Consider the following 24,447-nt stretch of genomic DNA (forward strand, 5'->3'; position numbering starts at 1 on the left):
AAGAAACACACTTTCTTGGCATCTCTATACACGCATACAAGTTTATAAACTGCTTGTAATTAAAGAAAAAAAATACAGGAATGGAGATAGATACAGCTCAGTGACACAACACTTGACTCCCTTTCTCTCTCTCTCTCTCTCTCTCTCTCTCTCTATATATATATATATGAATATTAATACATTAAAGTGTTTTCAACATATATAACTACTTATTGAGTTGTGCACTTAATAATTTTGCAGTTTTCTATAGAGACCATATTTGACTTTTTAAAAAAATTTAAATAAAAATAAAATAAAAAGCAAAAGCCATTGTAATTGCCATTCATGTCTATGAGTGCTCTATGTATATATATAACATATATATAACATATAACATATAACATATATAATATATATAAAACACTTCAAGAAAGTACTTGTTCATAACCTAACTTATTTTTTCTTAAAATAAATTATATGTAACATATAACATATATATAACATATAACATATATACATAACATATAACATATATATATATAAAACACTTCAAGAAAGTACTTGTTCATAACCTAACTTATTTTTTCTTAAAATAAATTTCTAGAAGTAGAATAACTTGACCAAGGGTGTGAATATTTTTAATATTTTGGCACTATTTTCTAAGTGTTATTATTACTCTCTGACAAATGCTGTAGGAAAAGGGCCATTTCTTTACACTCTTTCATGTACTCTAATTGGGATGAAAACATTCCCTTTGTTGATAAAAATGCTAATTCATTGTTGCCTATATATATATATATATATTTTTTTTTTTTTTTTTTTGTTACTGGGGATTGAACCTAGGAGAACTTCACCACTGAGCCACATCCCCAGCCCTTTTTAGTTTTTATTTTGAGATAGAGGTCTGCTAAATTGCTTATGACCTCACGGAGTTGCTGAGGCTGGCTTTGAACTCATAGTCCTCGTGTCTCAGCCTCCCCATCCCAAGTCCCTGGGATTACAGGTGTACACCTCTGCACTCAGCAATTGTGGCCTATTTTGCATTTGTTATTTTGTGTTTATTGAACATAATGAACCACCTATCTGGGTATACTGGGGTGGGGAATATTCCTTGAGAAACTTTCTTTACCCAGAGCTATGGTTTGACTAACTTGTCAGATTTATTTGCACTCCCAGATTTCCTTTGTAAAAAATATTCTGACTGTATGCTTTCTCAATGTCAGGTTCAAAATTGGAGGGGCGGGTGTTGAAGGAGAGAGAATATGATGCATTTAAAGTTAGGATACTGCTAATTTATTTGCAGTGGGTAGTGATCAAAAATATGCACCAAGGAGTCTGTGAAGTTTCAATATTATTCTATTTCTTGATCCAATCATGATTATTTTGTTTAGTTCATCTGATAACTATTATTGAGTTGTTCACTTAATTATCTTGCAATTTTCTATAAACAGCACATTTGACATTTTAAAATTAAAAAATAAACACAAAATAAAAAGAAAAAACCTTTATAATTGACACTTATGTCTTTGAATACTCCATGTAGGGAACAATCTGCACTATTCACCAATAGTCAAATCTCTTTGCTCCAGAAATAGCTATTCATTTGAACCCACAATTTGACTTATATAAATATTTATTGATTTATTGGTGGGGAAAGAAGAGTTACTTCTATGAAAACTACTGAATGCAAACAATACTGTCAAACTGCTAAACATGTATAATCTGTGTACAAGACAACTATAAAAAATGAGAAAATTATTAAAATCTTAAAATAGTTTATGTTCAAATCACCTCACTTAAGTTTTTAGTGCCTTTAATTTCTCTGCTTTACAGAAGCAAAAACTGTATAAAAATACTAATTGCTGCTTATGCATGATTATCTCAAATTCCGAGCACACCCTGTTTCAAAATATAGCCTACGTTCATAAGGTATAGCAAAACCTACGTAAACAAAAATAATTATTGTATGGAAGTTTTAATCTGCTATTTCTTTTAGAGACCTTATTAATCTGTGCAAGTCCTGATTATATGAGATAAAGGGCATCTACCCTATCTCAGTAACATGGGATGAAGAGATAGGATATCTGAGGAGCAGGAGAAATCAGAGATAGGGAAATTTTTCTGGGTAGAGAAGAATAGCAGATGAACAGAAGCCCACCAACCCATATGTTCACTTAAATTCCTTTTATAGCATCAACTGCCAGTCAAGCAGATTTTCTCACCATAAAAAAGGTCTGCTTTTTCCCAAATATTAAAACCCAAGAGTCAGTTTTAAAACCCAAACAGGACTAAGAATGATGTGGTGTTTGATAAAATTATAGTCTTCAAAAAATGTAGGAAAAGACCCATTGTGGTATTAACCACAGGTTGACCCATCCAGCCATGCCTAAGGTAAGGAGCCTAGGAATGGGGCACGTGACTGAGCAAAAGAAAGTGAGCTATATTCTAGGATTTTGAAATTCAAAACTGCCAAGAAGCTGTCTTAGTCCTTTCATGCTGCTAAAACAAAAATACCCAGAAGTTGGATGGCTTATAAACAGCAGAAATTTATTTCTCACAGTTCTGGGACTAGAAACTCAACATCAGAGTGCCAGCAGGGTCAGGTTCTGTGAGGGCCTCTTCTGGATTGTACTTCTTGTGTCTTCACTTGGCAGAAATTGGCAGGAGGTTTTTCTAGCATTCCTTCTAAAAGGTTACTAATCTTATTCACAAGGGCTTCACCCCATGACCTAATTAGGTCCCAAAGGCCCCACCATCACAGTGGAGGTTAGGACTTCAGCATATGCATCTTAAGGAGATGCAAACATCCGGTCCATTGCAGAAGCAATTTTTTGTTTTACTGTCCACTTAAGGTTTGTTAACATATGTGAATTTTTAAAAGTTTCAGTTACTCAGGCAGATAGATTAGGTTCCTTCCATCTTGTCCTTGGTGACTGAGGCCTGAAAGGAGTTCAGGAGAGGCTCCTTGTGAAATGAGGGAGTGGTTTTGGTAACTTGGAGAGTCATGGTCTATTCGCTTTTTTTTTTTTTTTTTTTTGGTGTAATGACAGCGTTCACAAAGAGTTGGAAGAAGTCACATACAAAAGATGAATAAACTATTATCTTACATTTCTAATTTCTGTGTGTGTGTGTATGTGTGTGTGTATGTGAGAGAGAGAGAGAGAGAGAGAGAGAGAGAGAGGGAATTATCTTGTCCCTGTATAAGAAAAGATGAACATCCTTGGTCAAGGAAGCCAAGTTAAAGTACCAACTCCTCTGTTAAAATACAAGGAAGCCAAGTTAAAATACAAAGCCCTGGATCCAAATTTAAAGCGTGCCTCTGTGGCCACTTTTTTTCTCACCAAAGCCATTTTTCCCTCTATAAGAAGAGAGAGAGTAGAAAAAATCTCTCACCCATGTAATCATTCCCAGAAATATACTCTTCTACAAAAGAAGCCTTCATACTCCATATACAGATCTCAGGCCTTGTGGTTTCTGGGCAGGAAAGATCTGCTCTTCAAATGAGTTTAAGGTTGAAGAATGACTGATGAGTAAATGATGCTTAGTAAATATTTGTTGACATTAAATGGGCAGGTGTGGTAACCTGTCTCCAAAGCTGCTGCTTTTACCTCCCTTCAGAAACTTCTGACTTAAAGAGACGGTTCTTATATAATTACCCAACCAAGTACAATCAGGGATGTGCTCAACCAGAGAATGAGATGATATGCCAAGTGTGTCATGAAGCCTGTGCTTTCAATGTCTGGACATCAAACAAGTCAATGTTTGAATCCACAAACAACTGTGAACTGGGAGCAGAAGAAAGCAGCAAAACACAGCTGTTTGGGCTTGGCGGAGTACCATTCTGCATATTATGTAACAGCTGTTGTGTAATTGTGCATTTAATTCAAAACACATTTTTGAAAGACAAAACAATTCAACTTTTAAAAAATGGGTGAGGGGAAACTGAGAGAAAGAAATGTTGAAAGAATACGGAATCTTCCATTTGGTCTTCAAGCAAGAGAGGCAGGGTAGACTAGGACTTCAGAATGGTGTTGCCTTAGAGTCTAGTGACTAGCTGATGCCCCAAACTGGCCCATCTCCTGTTTCTACAAATATAATTTTATTAAAAACACTTACATTCATTACCTATTATCTATAGAGTCTTTTAAACCAAGTAAGTTAAAACAGAAACTGGCCCAAAGAGCTGAAAATACTTCTTTACAGAAGTTTGTCAATTCCTGCGTGGATGAATAAAGGCTAGGTGTCCCAGAGGGTGACATTCAGCTGGAGAACCAAACCAGCTGATTCTGGGGCAGGGAGAAGAAATACCATATTTCACTGCATAGTCGTCACATTTTATGTGAAATTTTTTAAAAAATTTCTTTACCAAAAATGTAGGTCATGACCATTGTGTCAAGCTTTTTAAAAACTTGTGCTGATGTTACTTGAAAAAGTTATTTATTTCTAAACTGTCTTTGGTACAAGATTAAGATGCACAGAATACTCGTGAATATAGGTTAATATGGTGGTGACGATTATTTGGTGAAATACGGTAGAAATAAGAGCTCTAGTTTTGGAGTCAGACTGGCCTGAAATGAAATTTCGCCTTGTACTTATTAGATCTGTTCATAAACAAGGTAGTTATCCTCCCTCTGTCTGTCAAATGGGGATACCAAGTGAGGATGGAGAGAAACTGAGGATCCAACACCTGATTTGGAAAAAAAAAAAAAAAAAACTATTCAATAACTTAGTTTCCTTATCTAAATCTCATATTCAGGGGAGCACGCAATGTCACTAGAAAGAAATGGTTGTTGTAAATTCTTAGCAATCAGAGTATCCAAAGAATTTTATTTTGTACTTATTTTAACTTTTTCTGGAGCTCCAGTGCAGTAAAGCATTGTACTTAAAATGGGAGTACTGCAGTTAAAAATTGTACTTTTTGAAAGTTTCCAGCTTGAAATGTTAAGAACTTGATTTGGGAGTCCTGTTTAAATTCTCTCTTTATCAATTGCATATAGCAATGATCGGTAGATATAAACACCTAAAACCAGAGGTTATTTTAGTTTGTTTATTTATTTATTTATTTTTGTTGTACTGGGGATTGAACTGAGAGGTGCTCTACCACTGCGCCACATCCCCAGTACCACCTCTCCTTCCCATTTTAAAAAAAAATTTGAGACAGGTTCTCACTTAGTTGCCCTGGCTGCCCTTGAACTTGTGGTCCTCCTGACTTCGCTTCCTGAGTTGTTGGGACTACAGACCTGTGCCCCTCCACTGAGTTAGGTCACTTAAGTTTTACATGAAGTTTTACAGATGGATGGCATTGCTATGTTGCCAATTGTGGTGACTATGTACAACAGTCCTCTGAGTTCCCAAAATGTCCTGCTGACTTTTCTATTCCCATATAGAAAATACAGATATTTTAGAGCTTCTGAAATCGTAGGAAATCTACTTACCTTACTGTGAGGCACTGAAAATATATCTGATTGATTTTTTTTAAGCCAGGTTCCAGTAGGGTCTAGACAAAAGGCTTTCTTTCCCCAAGAGCACCCTGATTTTCTGGGAGATGGACTAAGTGATGACAACTTTCTCCTGAAGGTACCTGACTAGGGTCCTCTCCTTCCCAGCTTCTCCTGAGAACAAGTGCCCTTTTAGAGACTCTTTCGATTTGAGAATTCTCAAATTCTCTGATTCCCAGTCTGTCAGAGGACGAAAAGTTACATAGTAGCATAAAAAGCACAAAAAGCCAAAAAAAATAATAACTGGCTTTAGTGGCCAGAGCAGCTGCACCGCAAACCCTTATCACAGATTTCGGCTTTGTAAATTAATTCATCTGCAAATAGTACACTGTCTCCAGATGCAACTTTGGTGCTGGACGGCTGGTATCTTAAGGATTTAAGTCTAAAGTCGAAGGCTTCCTGCCCTAGGTGTTACAAATAAGTAGTGTCCTTTCTTTTCTGCTCCCGGTCTGTTCATCCAATCATATCCCAATATGCAAATAAACCTTAGCCCGTGCAGATAAAAAGGAACAAATAAAGCCAAGTGCTCTATCAGAACCAAATTGCTGAGCGTGTCACCTGTGTTCCAGGAGCCGAACCAGAAATGTTGTCCTCAGCAGTGCCAGAGTTACCTGTTCCACTCACCAATTTGAAGATTCAGTATACTAAGGTTAGTACAACTTGTATGTGCTGCTTTGCCTCGGGTCTGTAAAAAGTACATGTATTTAAAGCATAAAAGGTCAATTTAAGTAAACTTGTGTTCAAGAGCCCTTTGCAAATACAAGAATAAAGGGCTTGCCAAATGCAGGTCTGGGTTTAGTGTCCTGATCGAATGGTGGAGTCTAAATCAGATCAGACAGTTTTTCATAATTTTATTTCTTAAAATCTTTCCAAATGAAAAGAATTCTCTGTTGTGTGAAAGGTTCTTATACCAGAATTCAGTGGAATTTAGTAAGCAGTTGTATTAACTTGAGTACAACCGGCAAGGGTGATTAAAAAAAGGCAAATATTCACTAAAGGAATTTACTAGAAGGAGCCAAACAAGTGGGAAATGTATTTTTAAAGGAGAAACAAAGCCTACTACAATAATATGACTTTTCTATGTGTTTAATAAAATGAGTGTTAGACTCAGAGGACTTAATTCTGACAACTGGCTGAAAGCTGTTTTAAAACCTTCAAATGAATTTGTATTATTTTGCATATTTTGGGAAAGAAAACGTGCTTATCTATTTCTCCGACCAAGTTTATTGTTATTGGAGCAGATGTGTCATTGTTAACTGATAAATATTTAGAGAAACAAGAGCAAGAGCCAGACCCAGACTTCAAAATCCACAGCCACAGAGAACTAGGAAATGAATCCTGCTGAAGTTGTTGTGAGAGTAACTCTGAACTTTGCCTATTTCACATTTACAAGTCGCCTTTCCTGTCAGATCCTAGGCCTCCAAATAAAGACATAAACAAACGAACAAACAAATAAACAAAGCAGTCTAACCAAAATCAGAGTTAGCTTTATGGTCTGATGCAGAAAGTCAGGTAAGAAACAAACTATTGCAACTCAGAGGAGAGCCATTTTGCTTTGTGAATTAACCAGCAAAAAAGCAAGAGCCTTAAACTTGATGAAGTTCCACTATTATGTATTGATTCCTTACTTGTAACCCTGGATGGTTTTTGCAGACCTGAGGTCTGTTGCATATTCATTTTCATAGGCACAGCAAATGAGGAAGCTACTCAGCTGATTGGCTCTTTTCCTTAGGAAAATGTCAGCAGACATGAGCCTGTGCCTTTAATAGGGTTGACCAGCAGCTATAAGTACATGAAAGTATTATTTCACAAGGGTTTATTAGAGGGAACATACTTTTCCATTTAAATTTATTGCAAATGGAAACATGAAAATTTTGGTGAATCCATATTCTCTAACAATTACTTTTGGCAAAGGTAGGTTCAAAACATCACAAGACTCTTGACTTTCTTATCAGCTATGTCATTCACAGAAATTTCAATTCAAAATAAGTACTAATAGGTCCTTTTAAAAATGCATGCCATGAAGATCAAAATTATGAGTTTAGATTACGTCACTGCAATTGTTGGAAAGATTTATTTTTCTATTACACTACCCCAGAAGATACATTAATAGTGTGGATGCTCCCTCACCCTTTCTTTAATTTGACTTTGCAGAAGTTTGCAAATCTTCCTTGTGTGTTTTAGCTCTAACATGAATTAAGCTTTCTACTGAATTAAGCTTCACTTAGCAGTTATCAATAAAGCATGTAAGTTATAGTACTAGACCAATAGGATGTTCCTTAAAATCTAACACACAAGCACAGAACCAGTGATCCCTTAACACAGAAAGATAGTTTTAAAATTTAAATCTGCTCACTTCAATGTCACTGCACAAGAATACCCTTTGAGGGAAAATGAGTGACCTAAGTGTTCAGAAGACAATAAGATCCAAAGAATAAGCATTTGCTCCATGGTTAGTATTTCTCTGGGCACAAATACATGAAGCAATTGGGTGAATTTTGATTTCTCATGCATCTTCTATTATGAATCTGGTCTGCTCAGAAAGCACTTTATTATTTGACTTATTGGTTACAACGTTTTCACACTTGGGAGGACACCAGTTATGTATGTAATTAAATCTAAATGGGTGAGCTTTTTCAAATGCCTTTGCGTTTTCTTTTTACTGTGTCCCACTGCAGAATTGTATTGGATTTGCACTTACAAGAGGACTTGGGCAAATGATGGTTAGGAAATAAATTTTCCAGTTGCAAACTGAGAAAGTGAGGATTGTGTGATGTTGAGGAGTGAGCTTCCCTGATCAGCCCCTAAACTTCTGTACTATTTTTCTCTACTATTTTCATGTCTTTCTTCATTATGCTAGAAGTATATAGGTTGTTGGGGCAAAGGAGAGGGAAGGGACCAGCAGGGTTGAACAATAACAACAGAGTTTGTGTATCTATATCCTTATAGATCTATCTACCTGTACATATATAACTTCAGTAGAAGAGCTACATACTCTTACACTTAGGCTGATTTTCATCCAAACAAAAGAATTCATTGATGCATATCTTTTATAACTTTTTTTCAGTACAGCCTGATTATTTCTTTGTTGGGGTAGATGGAACAGAGATTAGAGTTTAAGAAATATTTCCAAAGATGAAACAAAAGCTTTTGGAAATTTTAAACCTCAATAACATCATAAATCCACATGAACTTGGATCTCATCCCTACCCTCATTATTCCCCCTTGCAATTATAAGTAAATTCTACATTTGCCAACCCATCCCTTGAATGGAGCATCTTTGAAAGTTATATGATCATTGGGCATACCTCCCTCAGCCTCCATTTCCTCACACATAAAATGGGAATTATGAGGGTACCTCTTTCCTAAGGTAGGTGATTGCATTAAATGTATTCACGGATGCAAAGCACTTGAAACACTGGCTGGCACGTGGGAAATGTTTAAGACTAACTATTCTAGTTAACATTTATTTTTCTGAATTCCTCCCAGTTTTTCCAGAAATTTCTCTCTCACCTGACCTTTCCTGGACTGCTTCCCACAGGTACTCTTCTCGTCTCATTTTCTTCCCTTAGTTTTTCCTGTCACTCTGTCTTGCACAGTCATGTCCACCTGACAAAGGTTGCATTGGAGCGAAGTTCCTAAGGTTTATCCAGGATTTCAGGGATCAAGACTTTTCTCTTATGGGATTTGGTAACTCGGTTTCCCATTCTCCTTTCCTAAGCCTGTTTTTACCTTGGGGGGAAAAAAAAAGACAAATGGAAAATTCAAGAAGACAAGTTTTCTCAGATACGGTTCAAACCCCCAAATGTTTAACTTCATTATTAAATTTAGCTCATTAAACAATAGTTTGTTCATGTGTGAAATTTTTTTCGTCAGCTAATGACATTTTATACACATATATTTACATACAGGAAAAATTAGAGCTAAAATTCATTTGGTTTACTCTGCCACTGACTGTTTTAGTTCTATGTAACAATTTCACTGACCCCACCACAATAACCCTAAGAGGAGACTACTATGTCCTTTTTACACCTAAGGGAACTAAAGAACAGAGTGGCTAAGTACCTTCCCTAAATCTACACAGCTGGTGAGTGACAAAGCTAACACTGGCTGACTGAGGCCTGGCGCTAACAAGTGACTTATCTGAGGCCAATACCACTACTTGGGGGAGGTGGAATTGCAATGCTTTATCCATTTTTATTCTGACCTTCATTTTTCTATTCCTGATTACTGGAGGATGCATGACCATGAGACTTTCCAGCTGCTACTCAGCTGTTCCCAGGCCAGGAAGAAGACATTTGCCACCAACTTAGAAAAATAAGAGAACTATAGGGACAGTCAAAAGGAAAGAGGTTTCCTGCTTTGAATGCAAGGGTGGAGTTTGGGTTGGGAGAGGCTGTGAGGCAGAAGCTTTGACATAGGAGCATGAGCTCTGTATGAACTGCATTTCTTCAGCTCCTCTGGATTAAATTTTGTCAATTATTTCTCTTGATTTCTAGTTGGTTTAAACTTTCTGTATTAAAAATATTTTTGATAGGAAAGAGTCATTAATCTTTGAATATTGTGTGGCAGGCACAATTTGAAGTGATTCTGTTTTTTCCCTCCACATTATCTCTTCTTTAAATTTCTATAATAGCCAAATTCAGGTCACATATATTTCCAAATACCATCCCTTCCCTTATCTTTCCCTTTTTCCTATGCTTCCTCTTATTTCCCTTTTTTTTTTTTTTTTTTTTTTTTTTCATCAAATAAGGTGATTGTGAGATTGCTCTGTTAGGTCTCATAATATAAAAAGACTAGTGTGATTCTTGTCTCATGGAGATTATATTCCTAGAGCATGTGTGGGGTTGAAAACATGCAAATAAGAATATTTTAATCACAAATTATGATAAGTCCTAAAAGAAAGAATCCTGAAAGTTGAGAGGGGATGAGGGGCAAGAGTGTACTTTTGAGGAGTTTGTTTGGAAGAACCCCTTTAAGGAAGGGACATTTGAGGTCATTTTGAGGGATACAGAGAATAGGGTGGCCTAGAAAAGTGGGAAAGAACCAAGGTTTAGCAGCCATAACAGTGAGAGACCCTACAGACAAAAACTTTTTATGTTGAAAGAACTGTCCAAAGCCTAATATGGCTGGCATAGAGTAAGGAAAAGAATGTGTGAGATTAGAATAGAGATGCAGACTGCGGTTGCATTGACTGATTTTGGGGGGAAGGGAAACCACTGAGGGTTGCTTACAACAGGACTAAACTAGAAAGATGTTCAACACAAAGATGATTGTATAGTAGCACTAGCACTACTTTCACTTGAGAAACTTTTTTTTTTTTTTTTCTTGTACCAGGGATTGAACCCAGGGATATTTAACCACTGAGATGCATCCCCAGCCTTTTTTTAAAAGTATTTTTATTAGAAACAGTGTCTTCACTGAGCTGCTTAGGGCCTTGCTAAGTTACTGAGGCTGGGTTTGACCTCTCAGTCCTCCTCCCTCAGCTTCCCAGGTCACCCTGAGTCACTAGTATTACAGGCAGGCACCATTGCGCCTGGATTTCCTGCCCCTCGCCCCCCCACTTTTTTTTATTATTGATTTTTGAGACAGGTTCTCACTAAGTTGCCCAGGCTAGCCTTGAACTTGCAACCTTCCTGCCTCAGGCTACCAAATCCCTGGGAATACAGATGTGTACCACCACTCCAGTTGATTTTTTTTCCTAACTTCTTACTGAAGCAATATTTTATTTGCTTGAGGCTTGGAAGTAACTGAACGAATAGCCAAGTGACTATAAGGTACCGTGGTTTAACAAGTTCAGCCTGGCTTCTATTTTCATCTTCTAAACTTAGTAAATGTGACCTTTGCCAATCTTCCAATCTCCTTGAGCTTCAGTTTCCCTGTCTGTGAATTGGGAATAAAAATGGCTTCCTTGGAATGTATCTGAGAGAACTAAGTGGTTTGTGGAAAATGCCAATACTTACCATTTGATCTCTTTTTGACCTCTCCTTCCTAAGAGGATGCCTAGAATTCTTAATTGTTCGGTACTTGGTGTTGTCGAAATTTATAATTATGTTGCTGTCATGATTCAAAACTGATTCCATCTATTTATCTTAAGATCAGCTCAGAATTAACCCATGGGAAGGAGTTAAAAAAGATGTTATCAGGGTCCTATTTTAAAGTTCAGAAACCTAAGCTCAGATGGTGTGACTGATTTTCTCAAGGTCACCCAGATCCTAAGTTGCAAATACAAGACTGTACTGCTTTCTGAGTCCTGTCATTTCATATCTGATGCTTTCCCACATATTACTTATCCATTAACTAGAAAAGACAGTAGTACTCCAATCTCACTTAAGAAAACCTAATCAATAGAAATCTCAAAGTAAATAGCACATATCCTAAGACAGGGATTTATCTCCATTTCAGAATGACTCTCAGTATTACAAGTGTTCATGACTTTTTCTTATGTTGGACATATTATTTATTCTCCCATACTGTTTTACATAACTTCTCCCTGAAGATTAATCAGCCTGACTGAAAAGACTTAGAAAGCATCATAAATCACATGACTTTTTAAATGTGGATTTCGCTTATGGAATTTTTCACTAACTACCAATTGAATTGATAGAACTGGGTGAGAAGCACTCACAAACTTTATGAGAAATAATTCATTTGAAGAGCAACCCCATGTTGAGGTAGCGCCTCTGAAGTGAAATGTCACAGGTAATCTGTAGAACAGGTCAAAATAAAAACAACAACAAAAAGAGCAGCCTTTCATGTGAATGCAGATAGATAATGAGGAGATATGTTTGTCCTACATAGCACTGATCTAGTGTCAGACGGTAGAGGAGGGGGGTTGGGTTTTCATGACACTATCATGACTGCGGTCAGGGGATACATTACATGTTGACCAGATATAAGTGACAACATATAGCCATGTTCAAAAGAACTTGAGCGATGATTGTTTTATAGTTGAATATCTAATTAAAATCTAATAAACAAATCAGGAAAGACAGTACAGTGGTCCCCGTTTATCCAATTCTACTTTCTGTAGTTTTGATTACCTGTGATCATCACCTAAGTCAGAAAATATTAAATAGGAAATGCCAAAAATAAACAATTCATAAATCTTCAATTGTGTACTATTCTGAGTAGTATAAAGAAGTCTTGCACCATTGTACCATGTCCCACCTGGGAAGTGAATCAGATGTTGTCCAAAGTACCACACTATGTACACTACCCCCTCGTTAGTCCCTTAGGAGCCATCTAAATTATGAAATCTACTATGTCTATCTCATAGTGCTTGTGTTCAAGTAACTTTTTTTTTACTTAATAATGGCCCCAAAATGTATATGTAGTGATGCTGGCAATTTCTATATACAAAAGCGATATCATAAAGTGTTTGCTTTCAGTGAACAAGTGAAAAGTATAATAAGATATTTTTGGCCAGGCACAGTGGCATAACACCAGTAATCCTAGTAGCTGGAGAGGCTGAGGCAGGAGGATCATGAGTTCAAAGCCAGCCTCAGCAATTTAGCAAGGCCCTAAGCAACTTAGCAAGACTCTGTCTCCAAATAAAATATAAAAATGGGCCAGGGATGTGGCTCAGTGGTTAAGCACCCCTGGGTTCAATACCTGGCACCAAAAAAAAAAAAAAAAGATATTTCAGAGCAAGAGCAAGATACCATATTCACATAATTTTTATTGCTGCATATTGTTTATTCTATTTTACTGATATTAATCTCTTACTTGGCTTAATTTATGAATTGAACTATATTATAGATATATGCATATAGGAATAAACATAGCATATATAGAATTTGATACTACCAGTGACTTCAGATGTCTACAGAAGATCTTACAATATTTCCCTACAGATAAGAGGTACTAGTGTATTTGCATAAACCTGAATTTCATGACTACTATGTTTTGAGTGTTTGTATGTGTGCATACGTGTGTATCAAAAGTTCCCACAAACTTATCAGCCTCCTCTGGAAGGGATGTAAAGTGTTGCTGATATTTGGTTTTCTGGCATTGCAATATCTCTACATGATTTATTATAATGTTGCAATTGTTAAAGGCATTTACTCCCTGCAAATTTACATAGATATTACTGCTCTGAAAACTTTGCTTTGACTGATACCTCCTCTGTCCTAAGTCTCTATCAGGCTCTCTCCACTGATCTCCAAAGACTTTTTTAGAGGTCAAAAAAGTACAAATAAGAAACGACTGAATTGTGCTCTGTATTTGGCATTTTCATTAGAAGGGAGAGGACTTCCATGTAAGCAATGGTGAAATTGAGTGTTGATACTGTTAAATATGAAGTATACAAAGAACTTTCTAGTGCTTCTGAAGCTTCTCTCTTGAATACAGGACATGTATGATATACAGAAGTTGCTGGCAAGTATTTTTATTATCTTTAGGAAAGACCATTAGTGTGGTTGAAAATAAATGTTGCAGTATCTTTTCTTTTTCCCTGACAAGAAAAGTCTGAATGACTTTTTTAAACAATCAGAAAAAAAAAAAATTAAAAAGTATGTAGTCAGATTACAGAAGTCAGGCTATAATATAAAACAGAAATGGAAGAGAACTTTTATTTCTCCTATTTTTGTTTCGTTCATTCTCTCATTTGTTTTTAGTCCTTTGACTGTAAATATTTTCCTTCCATCTGTTATTTCCTCCTTAATTTCCTTTTACATTTTTCTACTTTGAGTTTCAACATTTTGCTTTGCTGCCTCAGGGTTTGGGTTGAAAGTAGTTGCCAGAGATCTTCCTTCAATTCTTTTAAATGTTTCACACCCCACCTAACTTACTGTTCATCATCCCTTTCTTTCATATCACACTCCCTGTGGTCTTTGGTACTTGGTCAGGTTCCTAGGGCGGGAGAACACTTATACACTTGCAGCACATTTCACTCCCTGCAAGTCTGTGTTCCCACCCACCACTTCCCTGCTGTGACCCTGGCTTTCAGGATTGGAAATTCATGCAGGTAACATAAAATGGAACTCTCATCACCACCTTGGACTATCTTAAAAGAAATCCTTTGTGCATTAAAAATGTGATTGGCCACCAACAAAGTCTTGGCTTTCTCAGTAAGACCCTAGGGTTGGTGGCTCAGTTGCTATCCTACAAAGGTAATGTGACTTAGGGTACCATGTTGGAGGGAGTCAGTACTTCTCCACTTTAACCAACAGTCTCCAAAATCTTCTATGGGTAGATAAGGCTAGTAGAGCTTTATTTTCCCATTGGTAAAATTCAATTGAACCTAAATCAGAAATATTTTGATAAAATTGCTTATTTATTTAGAATTGTAGTTTTACACCAAATAGATTAATAATGACAATAACAACAGAAATGATAATAGCAACTTTTCCTATAGCAATACTATCCCAAAATTATGACTTAGATACTAAACTGCAACCAGGAAACAGCTACTTATTTATCAAAGGTAATATGATACATCTATTTAAATTTGACATATCTAAATGTAGAGTAGAAAGCAATTTCTAAGTTGCCTCAATATTCTTTCTGAGTATTTCCTTCTATGATTTCCATGAGTATACATAAACATTTCCAACCAATACTGTAAACTTTAAGTTGATGTCAGCTGTACATCAATATTCAAAAGCATCCTCAGTCTAAAATTCATAAATGGAATATAGTGAATATAATGGTTAAATAGTACCCAAGAATATTTTACTTGTATAGCAACATCCCCTTTTCCCTTAAATTGCTTAAGACCAATCACACATGGAAAATGAGGTTGTCCCTACGACAGATCATTTCAACTGGACTAAAATAAAGTGTTACAACTATTATAATAAACATTCATTTGGCCTGGACATCTCCATATGACCATTTAATGTAATGGAAGTGTGATTATTCACATCCATTGGGTCACACAGTTAGGTAGCAGACAAATGCCAAATGTAAAGCTAATTAAATTAAAACAGTAAAAAGATAACTAAGGTAGTTCCCACCAATAATTTCTCCACAGCTAAGGGGAAGAAGAGGGTGGGTCAACACCTGACCCTCAGGGCTCTTGAAGGTCATATAACCTACACTGAAGTCTTTCTTAATGCTGAAAGCTCTGTGTATAGAAGAAGGTATAAAATTTTTAATTTGCAGACTTCAGATCACCTACTGTGGTAGGTATTACCACCTGCTCTAAAGCCTTAGGACCTATCTCATTCTTGGCTTGTTAACTTAGTCTCTGATTTAATCTCCTAGACTCTGGTTACTGTACTTCAAGTTCATTTGGAGCACTTTAAAATCAGTATTCCTAAAGCATTTATTTGATCCAGGAGGGAGTTCAAGCTTTTCATCCTGGGGATTAAGATCAACCACAAATGAACTTGATTTTCATCGTCAGATCTTATCCCTGACTTTCTTTCCACTGACACTCTCAGTTTGGGGCTGATCTCTTCACTTGTCTTGCAGCAAGACAAGATTTGCCCATCCCCTTGCTGGTTTCCACCCGTCCACCAATCCCTTCCCTTCCTTCAGCACTTTCTTCCAGCCCATGACTCTCTTCTGTGAATCACTGCTTTGGCCATTTAATTGTACATCTTTGGTTCTCACTGACTTACCTTAGTGGGTCAGCCAGCCATCTCCTCTTAGACTATAAACCTCTGGAGATAAGGCCCATAGCCAATTCATCTGCATTTTCCCACAGTACCTCCCAGATGATGTCTCCAGTGTTTGCTCATTACTTGGCAAAAATGTCTCCTGCAAATCAAAAGTGACCATCTAGGATTCTGTAAAAATGAGCACAAGTTCAAACAATGTTCTCCTCTGTTAAAAGTTAAAACTGAATGATGCAGAGTAATGGCATTGAAATTATCTAGAACGGATCTTTTCAGTTGCCCGACGGCTGCCAGATGAACTTGTGTTATTACATTAGGTTAATGTTCATTGACAAAACATTCGCTGACTTTTATCTGGGTGCAGGGATGGGGTAAGGGTTAGATACAGTTAAGATGCACAACTCTGATAATAAAGCAAGATGGTCTATATATATTATAATGATTCTTGCACCAAAATAAATTATACAGAGGGAGCAAAATATATTGTATTGAGGGTGTATTATTGAAAACTTGAAAACCACAAATTATCACAGACCTAAGGGTAAGAGGACCCAGGCAGGAGCTGGGAAGTCTCACCAGAAGCCTAACAGACTGACATCTGCATGTTGTTTGCATTTGATTGTGTGTGTGTGTGTGTGTGTGTGTGTGTGTGTGTGTGTGTGTGAATTTATACCATAAAAGGATGAAATTCTGAGTGTATCTCTGCAGGATGAGACTTAGGCTCTCTCAGTTTAAAGATATAAAGTCTGAGGAGGTAACACAATCTTTAGGGCAGAGGGAGACAGAATTAGCAAGTGTGAGTGAATCTGATGCAAGTTTTGAAAGGCTGATTAAAAACCTAGGGCAGGTACTGTGATTCGTTTGAAATTTCATGGGCTGATATGTGGATATCTAACTTTAACACAAAGCAAAACCTAACAACTAATTGCATGAATATTTGCATGCTATTTGGGAAAAAGTTTACATCCAATGGAAGCACACTAATAAAATCTTCATGAGGAGATGATGTATTTAGCTAGTTTCAAGTACAAGAAGGAAATAATGAAACTACAATCTGAGAAGGAACATGAGTAGAGGTGGGGTACAAAGAAGGTCGTAGTGTTAGAGGCCGAAGAGGGAGGCCCAAACTGGGGTACCCCAAGGGCAAAGGCTAGAAAAGCATGCTGAGGCCCGATCATAAACTGCTTCCATGCTAAGAGGCTTGACAAGGGAAGCCACTGAAGTATTCCGATTTAGATAAAAAGCTGAACTTGGTTGGTTGAGGAAGATTCTAGTAACTGAGTGAAAATTAAATTTTAATTAGGCAAAGGTAGAGGGCAGGGAAGACAGGGAGAGGAGTTGGATAGTAGGAAGAAACAAGGAGAAGTGAAAAAGTGACTAGGGATTTCATATATCAGTAACTGAAGAAGGAAAGGGTGTGTGTGTGTGTGTGTGTGTGTGTGTGTGAGAGAGAGAGAGAGAGAGAGAGAGAGAGAGAGAGAGAGAGAGCCAGAGAAAGAGAGGGAGTGGGGGTTGATTAAAGTGTTTCCCAGCCTTCCCTTGGGAAGAAAAATACTAAGCAGTAAAGGCCTGGGATGCATAAAAGAAAATACTCCCTCAGAGTAATTATGGGGTTCTATAAAGTGTGTTCCTGGTAGCTAGTGTTCTGAGTCACTTTAAGAGACGTTGGGCAACTCAGTACTTTAATCTGAATTTATTTTTCATTGAGTTGACCTAAGCTGCTATTTTTTTTTTTCTTTTTTGAGTATGGTTTGATGAATTTCATGGTCTCCCTCTGTATTTGATTACCCTATCACAGTAGCAAGGATTTTCTTGGTACTCGATCGTCCTCATGTACCTATCTTTCCACATCGCTGGTCTCTGCATCTGAACTGCTTTGGGTCCCATTGTCCTTTATTTATTCATGCTCACATTTTTTTTCCCTATTGATTCCAGCTAGCACTAAAATTCTTTTGAACTCTTCAGCATGTATAGGATAATGTCATTTTGTTCTAGGTACAATTGTATTGGTGCAGACAGGCAAACAAAAAGGCTTGTCCTCCGCCTCATTTTGTAGCAAGTCACAAATAGCATAGTGTCCTCATGTGCAGAATGTATGACCTTGACAGCCATTGCTGGTAAATGTTTAATAACTAAGTGATTTTCACTTAACATACCAGCTGATTTAAACCTTGGGCAGTGGTATTTTAGTACATGCTGGATTGAACTATTAATACTTTATTTGTAGGTAACAGGTCAGAAGAGGTGCCTCAATTAAGATGTATGTTACAAACCCAATGCGTAAGACATCTCTTTTAAGACTGGATATATCAATTTTCTATGAATCAAAATTAAATGAACTAACTCATGTTGTCATAGCCTCACAAAAAGTTGCAATATATGCCATACAATACTTATCATGATTGTTTTCCTATTTCAGTAATAAGAAAAAAAGGAGAATAAATGAGAAACAAACTGATGAAAAAAGATTTCTCTAGTATATGTCAGAAACAGAATAGCTGTAGTTGTCATGAAGGGGTTATTCCTTAATTTGGCTCTATCAAATATTCTTCTTCTGTACAAGTAAATGAATATTAAAGCTGAGTTTTAGAGGAAGTGCAAATTCAAGGCTGCAAAAGTTAAGACTTAAGAACGATTAGAGTTAAGAGTTAAGAACGATTAGATGTTTTTTGATACTTTAACAATTTTTTTTTTCCCATTACAGTGCTTGTAGAATAAAATTCCAAATTCTCTGGACCACTCTTTCTTTACATTCATGTCTCTGTCTTATAGATATCTTTAAAAATCTAGCACCTGATCTCATCCGAATATGAATAAATTATAAGATAACTCGTTCTAAAAGAACAAATCCCCTATGTCTTTAAAAAGTTGATGAAAAACACACCATTAGCCAACTTTTTTGAAGCAAACTTCTTTTTAAAACCCACTCAAAAGCTAGCTTTATAACAGTAAAATGAAGCATCAGAAAATTATCACTTGTGATACCAAATCACCAGTAGTCCCAAATGAGCATGTTCACAATCTGAAGTAGAAAATAGGAGCAATGATTGACAGATTAAGCCCACCAAAACTTCTGCTCCTACCTCCAGTTCAGGGCAATTTCAGGTAAAAGCATCATTTTCTAAATCATTTTCTCCAGTCTATAATCTCTAATATTGACATGACCATATACTTTCATGAAACTTAAAATACTACTTTATTTATTGTGCACACATATTTGTGTGTATGTATGTGTGTTTATATGTAAAATGTCAGAAACAACCAAACATTTTTCAAGGGGGAGGAGAAAAAACAAAACTTAAATATCATATCATGCTTCCACTTAAGTTTATAAAAATATCCAAAATTCACTACATATTTTTTTAATTAATCTAGTTTCTCCACATCCTTACAGATCTTCATAAACAATGAATGGCATGATTCAGTGAGTGGCAAGAAATTCCCTGTCTTTAATCCTGCGACTGAAGAGAAAATCTGTGAGATAGAAGAAGGGGATAAGGTGAGTTTCCAAATACTGGTTCCATTTCATGCAGGGTTTCTTTGTTTCTCACCATTCTGAGCTCTCGAACCCCATTGCAAGCTTAACAAATGTCATCAAAATGTGGCTCCTAGGGCAATTTGGGAAATTTCTAGGTTGTCCTTGGTACATGAAGGGTACTTGATGGACCTGTAATGATAATGAGCCTATGGTGTTATGATGATTATTTTCATATTATTTTTCCTTGATTATTTTGCAACTGGAATAATGTCTAGATTTATTATGCACACAGACTACATAAAGAGGCCTTGTTCATAGGTCTAAAAAAGAGAAAAACCTTAATCATATGGAATCATTAAGTTGCTACATGAAACTAAAATAAAATAACATAGAAACTATATATTGCCAAGTTATTTCATTAAAAATTATCTAATTAATATTAATAAATACATTTAAAAGTTGAATTTTAAAATGACTTTAATTGAATAATTATAGTGTTATTTTAGTAACAAAAGCAAAAACACAAACTTATTGAGTGACAGTTTTTTAAATTCTAAAAGCTGTTTTAATTTATTACTTAGAGCAACTTTATGAAGAAACATACACTTACTTTTAGTTTGTTTTACAAATGATGATAAATGGCAGAATAGAGGGGATATGATTTACTCCAGGTGACACTGCTAATAAGCAATGAAATCAGTATTCTAGTGCTGTCCTGCCCCCAGAACCTGTGAGTAGTATGGTTACTGCTTTACCTTGAAATTATTATGAAGGTAAGCTCATAGTATTCACTGGAACTATCACAGGTTTCTGCCCAGTTTCCACTTTTTCATTCCCTTAGCCTCAAACCGTGAGATCACAAATGTCAAAGTACTGACTGAGTCACACAGGCCTATTCCAACATAGCAAGAAACCCGAGAGACCTGTTTGGATTTTCTAGGAGGCCCTGGATTCAGACTGCAATATTATCAGAACAAAGTGAAACTCAGACCTTGAAGAGCAAAGGAGTTTCAGAAAAGGAGTCAACAATGTGAGAAGTAGAAACAGAACAGAATGGACACTTGTCACTTGCTTTCAGATTTCACTTTCTTTACATCCTAAGGAGTTAACCATGCATGAGTTCTTCACTCTGCTTCTCTTGCCTTAGGGGAAGTTTCCCTACACACAAAGATCCTTTATAATATTGCTCAACACTTACCTATGGCTTCTGTCCAAGGCCACTACATTGACCTACAAGTTCCAACTTCACCATGCCCAGTGTCACTCCCCAAACATTGCTTACTGGTCACTGCCTCTGCATGTCGAGAGCTCAGTCCTCAGAAATAGTTGAAATCACCATCTATAGTAAGAGTACAGAGTTTCCATACTTCGACTTAAGAGTTCCTGTTCCTTTTGTTTAAAATAAGGAACTAGGAAATACATGGAGGGTTAAATGATACATACAAAGCTTTTCAAAAGTTCCAGGCACATAAAACCTCCGTCATTACAGTGTTTTATATTTCTTTCAAGCTGTCTTGAACCTTCCCGGGTAGAATTTCTCTCTTCTGTGTCATTATAGAATATTGTATTTGCTGATGATAATCCTGGTGTCATATAGGTATTGATTGCTTAGTCTGAGACAATGTACTCTTGGGGAGATCAGCATTATGTCTTACGTTCATATTCTCTGCTTCTGGCAATGTTTCAATGCAACTGAATATGTGAATGCAAAAACTTTCTCTTCCATCAAGTTCTAATAGTTTTGACGATCATTGCCAAGGCAGTAATGCTGAAAAATTTGGTGTACCTCGGAACTTCCTGGAAGGTGTCTTAAGATGGCAGATCCACACTCTTCCCTACAATTTGTTTCCATAGTACTAGAATGGAGCCTGAGAATTTGCCTTTCTAATAAATCCTCAGGCATTGCTGATATTGTTCTTTGGGAAGGAAGTAGGAGAATACATTTTTGCAAACCATCAAATTAAAGTATTAAACCACAAATTGTAACCCTTTCAAGGGTTAGCATTTAATAAGGGGCATACATTTGTTTAATAGACATGATATTTGCACATATTTATGGGGTCAAATGTGATAACTCAATGCATACACACAATGATCAAATCAGGGTAATTACCATTTCCACCACCTCACACATTAAACAGTTATCTTTAGAGCCTATGAACTTCTCTCTTCTAGTTCTTTATAAAATATATATTAGATTGTTGTAAACTGTAGTCACCCTGTTGTGCTGCAAAGCACTAAAACTTCCTCCTAGCAATACTTTGAACCCATTATTCATTATCCCTCTGCTGCTTTTTCTACTTCCTCTTCTTGGTCTCTAGTAATCTCTATTGTACTCTTTTCTTTGTGATCAGCTTTTTATTTTTTGTTTCCATCTATGAGTGAACTCATGCAGCATTTGTCTTCTGTGCCTGCCTTATTTTACTTCACATAATGTCCTTTGGCTCCATCCATTTTGTCACAAATAACAGGATTTCATTCTTTTCAAGGTCGAATAATGTTCTATTGTCCATATAAACCAAATTTTCCTTATCCATCCATCTGCTGATATGTAGAATCCATATCTTGTCTAATGTAAATAGTTCTGCAATAAACATGAGAGTGCAGGCACCTCTTTGATCAACTGGTTTCACTTTCTGAGTATATATACACTCAGAAATGAAATTCCTGGATCATATGATGGTTCAATTTTTAGTTTTTTGAGGAAACTTCATTCTGTTTTCCATAATGATTAGCCTAATTTATATTCCCACCAAAAGAGTATAAGGGTTCTTTCCCCACTGCCACATCCTCACTAACATCTATTTTTTGTTTGTTTGTTTTTATTAATATCCGTTCTGATTACTGGATGATGGTACCAATCAAATGTAGTTTTGATTTGCATTTCTCTGATGAGTAGTGACGTCAAACAGTTTCACATTTTCTTTAGAGAAATGTCTGTTCCAATCATTTGCCAATTTTTAATCAGATTATGTGTGGGTGGTTTTTTTGGCTTGTTTAAATTAATTATATATTCTAGATATTAATTCCTGTCACATAAATAGCTTGCAATTTTTTTCTCCCATTTTGTAGTTTGTTCATTTTCTGGGCAGAAAATTTTTAGTTTGAAACAAACCCTTCTGTTAATTTTTGCCTTTGGTGCTTGGGCTTTTGGGTCCTATCCAAAAAAGCATTGCCTAGACTAATGTTGTAAAGGGTTTCCCTATGTGTTCTTCCAGTATTCTTAGTTTCTGTCCTTTCATTTCAGTCTTTGATCCATTTTGACTTGATTGTATTTGTAGTGAGAGGTAGGAGTTCAGTTTTATTCTTCTGTGTGTGAGTATCAGTTTTCCCAGCTCCATTTATTGAACCTCTTTTCTTCAATGCATGCTTGGTGCCTTTGTTGAAAGTCAACTGATAATAGACATATGGCGGGGGCATGGATTTTGGCAGATAAAAAAGTTGATGATTGAAAACTTTGCTGTGACAGTCACTCTACACTTCATGAACTCTACACTTCAAGACAGAGCTTAGACAGAAATACGGACCCACCCTAGCAAAGTGCTGTAGGATACTCAGAAGTCTGTGGTATTCTTCACATTACAAAAAAAAAAGAAGAGGAAGAAGAAGAAATGAATATCTTTTATCAGAGACTTCAGAGATGCACACATTACTTTATTTCAAATGACCCTGTGGTTGCTTGAGTGACTCCAGCAAGCCTGAGGAGGTAAAATAAAGCAATTGAGGCCTAGGTGTACACAGACTGAGTCCCTGACAGTTGCCTCCTACTTTATTACATAGGTATAAATGCCACTCAACTGGAAGACTGCAGATCTGACTGTAGTTTGCAATTAACCAAAGAAAAAAATATGTAATATGTTTGATGTTTTAGCCCTGAAGCTTTGAACATTCATCTTTGCCACTGGATTACTAGCAGAACATCTTGCTTTGCCACTGAGATTAGTTTCACCAGGAAAACAAGTCTCTGTGCCTAGATTCCAGAAGAAACCTTGTCGGGCAGTCTGAGATTTTTCTTGGCACTGTTTGTGGAATTTACCTTCTTCCTACAGTACAGTGAAGGAAAACTGATGATCACACCAGAAACTGTAGAGACGTTTGCCACTGATCTGCTCTGTGCTTACTGACCATTATTCCTGCCCATAGAATAGACCAAAACCACTTAATACATCAGCAAAGCTTCAAGTCAAAATGCTAATAAGCTAATTGATTGGACATTTGATCACCCCAGCTAAATTGGTGATACAAACTCTTTATAGTAAGCAATGTTTGCTTAGCATTCAGCATTTCTAGAATAGTGTTCTTTTCGGAACTTTTCCAACACTTTTGTTTCTAAAAGAGTTATTATCGTTCAAAACAATTTTGTCAGCAAGTGTATATATGTATAGTAACATTGTGTAGTTAAAGGCACAAATCTAGCCAATTACATGGTCACAGTAAACCTAATATTCTGGAATTGACTCTTTAGATAATTAGCCAAAAGTCTTTAGGGATTTAATTTGAGTAGAATGGAGCAAACAATGGGCAGTTTCCTGCCTTTCAATGGTATCATAAAGAAAGGAGGAGGGCTAAGAACAAGTGGAGGTTATAAAGCAAAGTGCACATGTGGGTGGGAACTGTTTTCTTTTCACTTCAGTGGCTCTTTGAGGCTGTATGGACTAATCCTTAAATCTGCTTTTAATATTAAAGCATGACCTAACAAATAATTGGTGGAGATAAAAGTAAAAGTCCATTAAAGTAAGTGCTTATGGCAGGTGTAAAAGTAAAACTGGTCTGATAACTATTTTCTCCATCTCTGAATTAATTTAACATGGAAATGTACCATCTGGGAGTGACTGAGAAGTTTAGTCCTTCCTTAAGTAGGCTGAAGAGACATTTGATATCTCTTCATCATTCAAACCGTCTTTCTGTACTCAGCCTGGGAAACATT

The 24,447-nt window shown here is 36.5% G+C and overlaps 1 protein-coding gene across 1 annotated transcript in view; it reads left to right on the forward strand.

Moving 5' to 3' along the window:
* ALDH1A1 (aldehyde dehydrogenase 1 family member A1) overlaps positions 1–24,447 on the forward strand; it is a 156,673-nt gene that overhangs the window by 101,577 nt on the left and 30,649 nt on the right. Inside the window, 2 exon segments of the mRNA XM_079112055.1 lie at positions 6,047–6,126; positions 19,437–19,541. Coding sequence (XP_078968181.1) covers positions 6,047–6,126; positions 19,437–19,541 — 185 coding nt within the window.

The sequence above is a fragment of the Sciurus vulgaris genome (assembly GCF_902686455.1).
Source record: "Sciurus vulgaris genome assembly, chromosome: 15".
Lineage (NCBI taxonomy): Eukaryota > Metazoa > Chordata > Mammalia > Rodentia > Sciuridae > Sciurus > Sciurus vulgaris.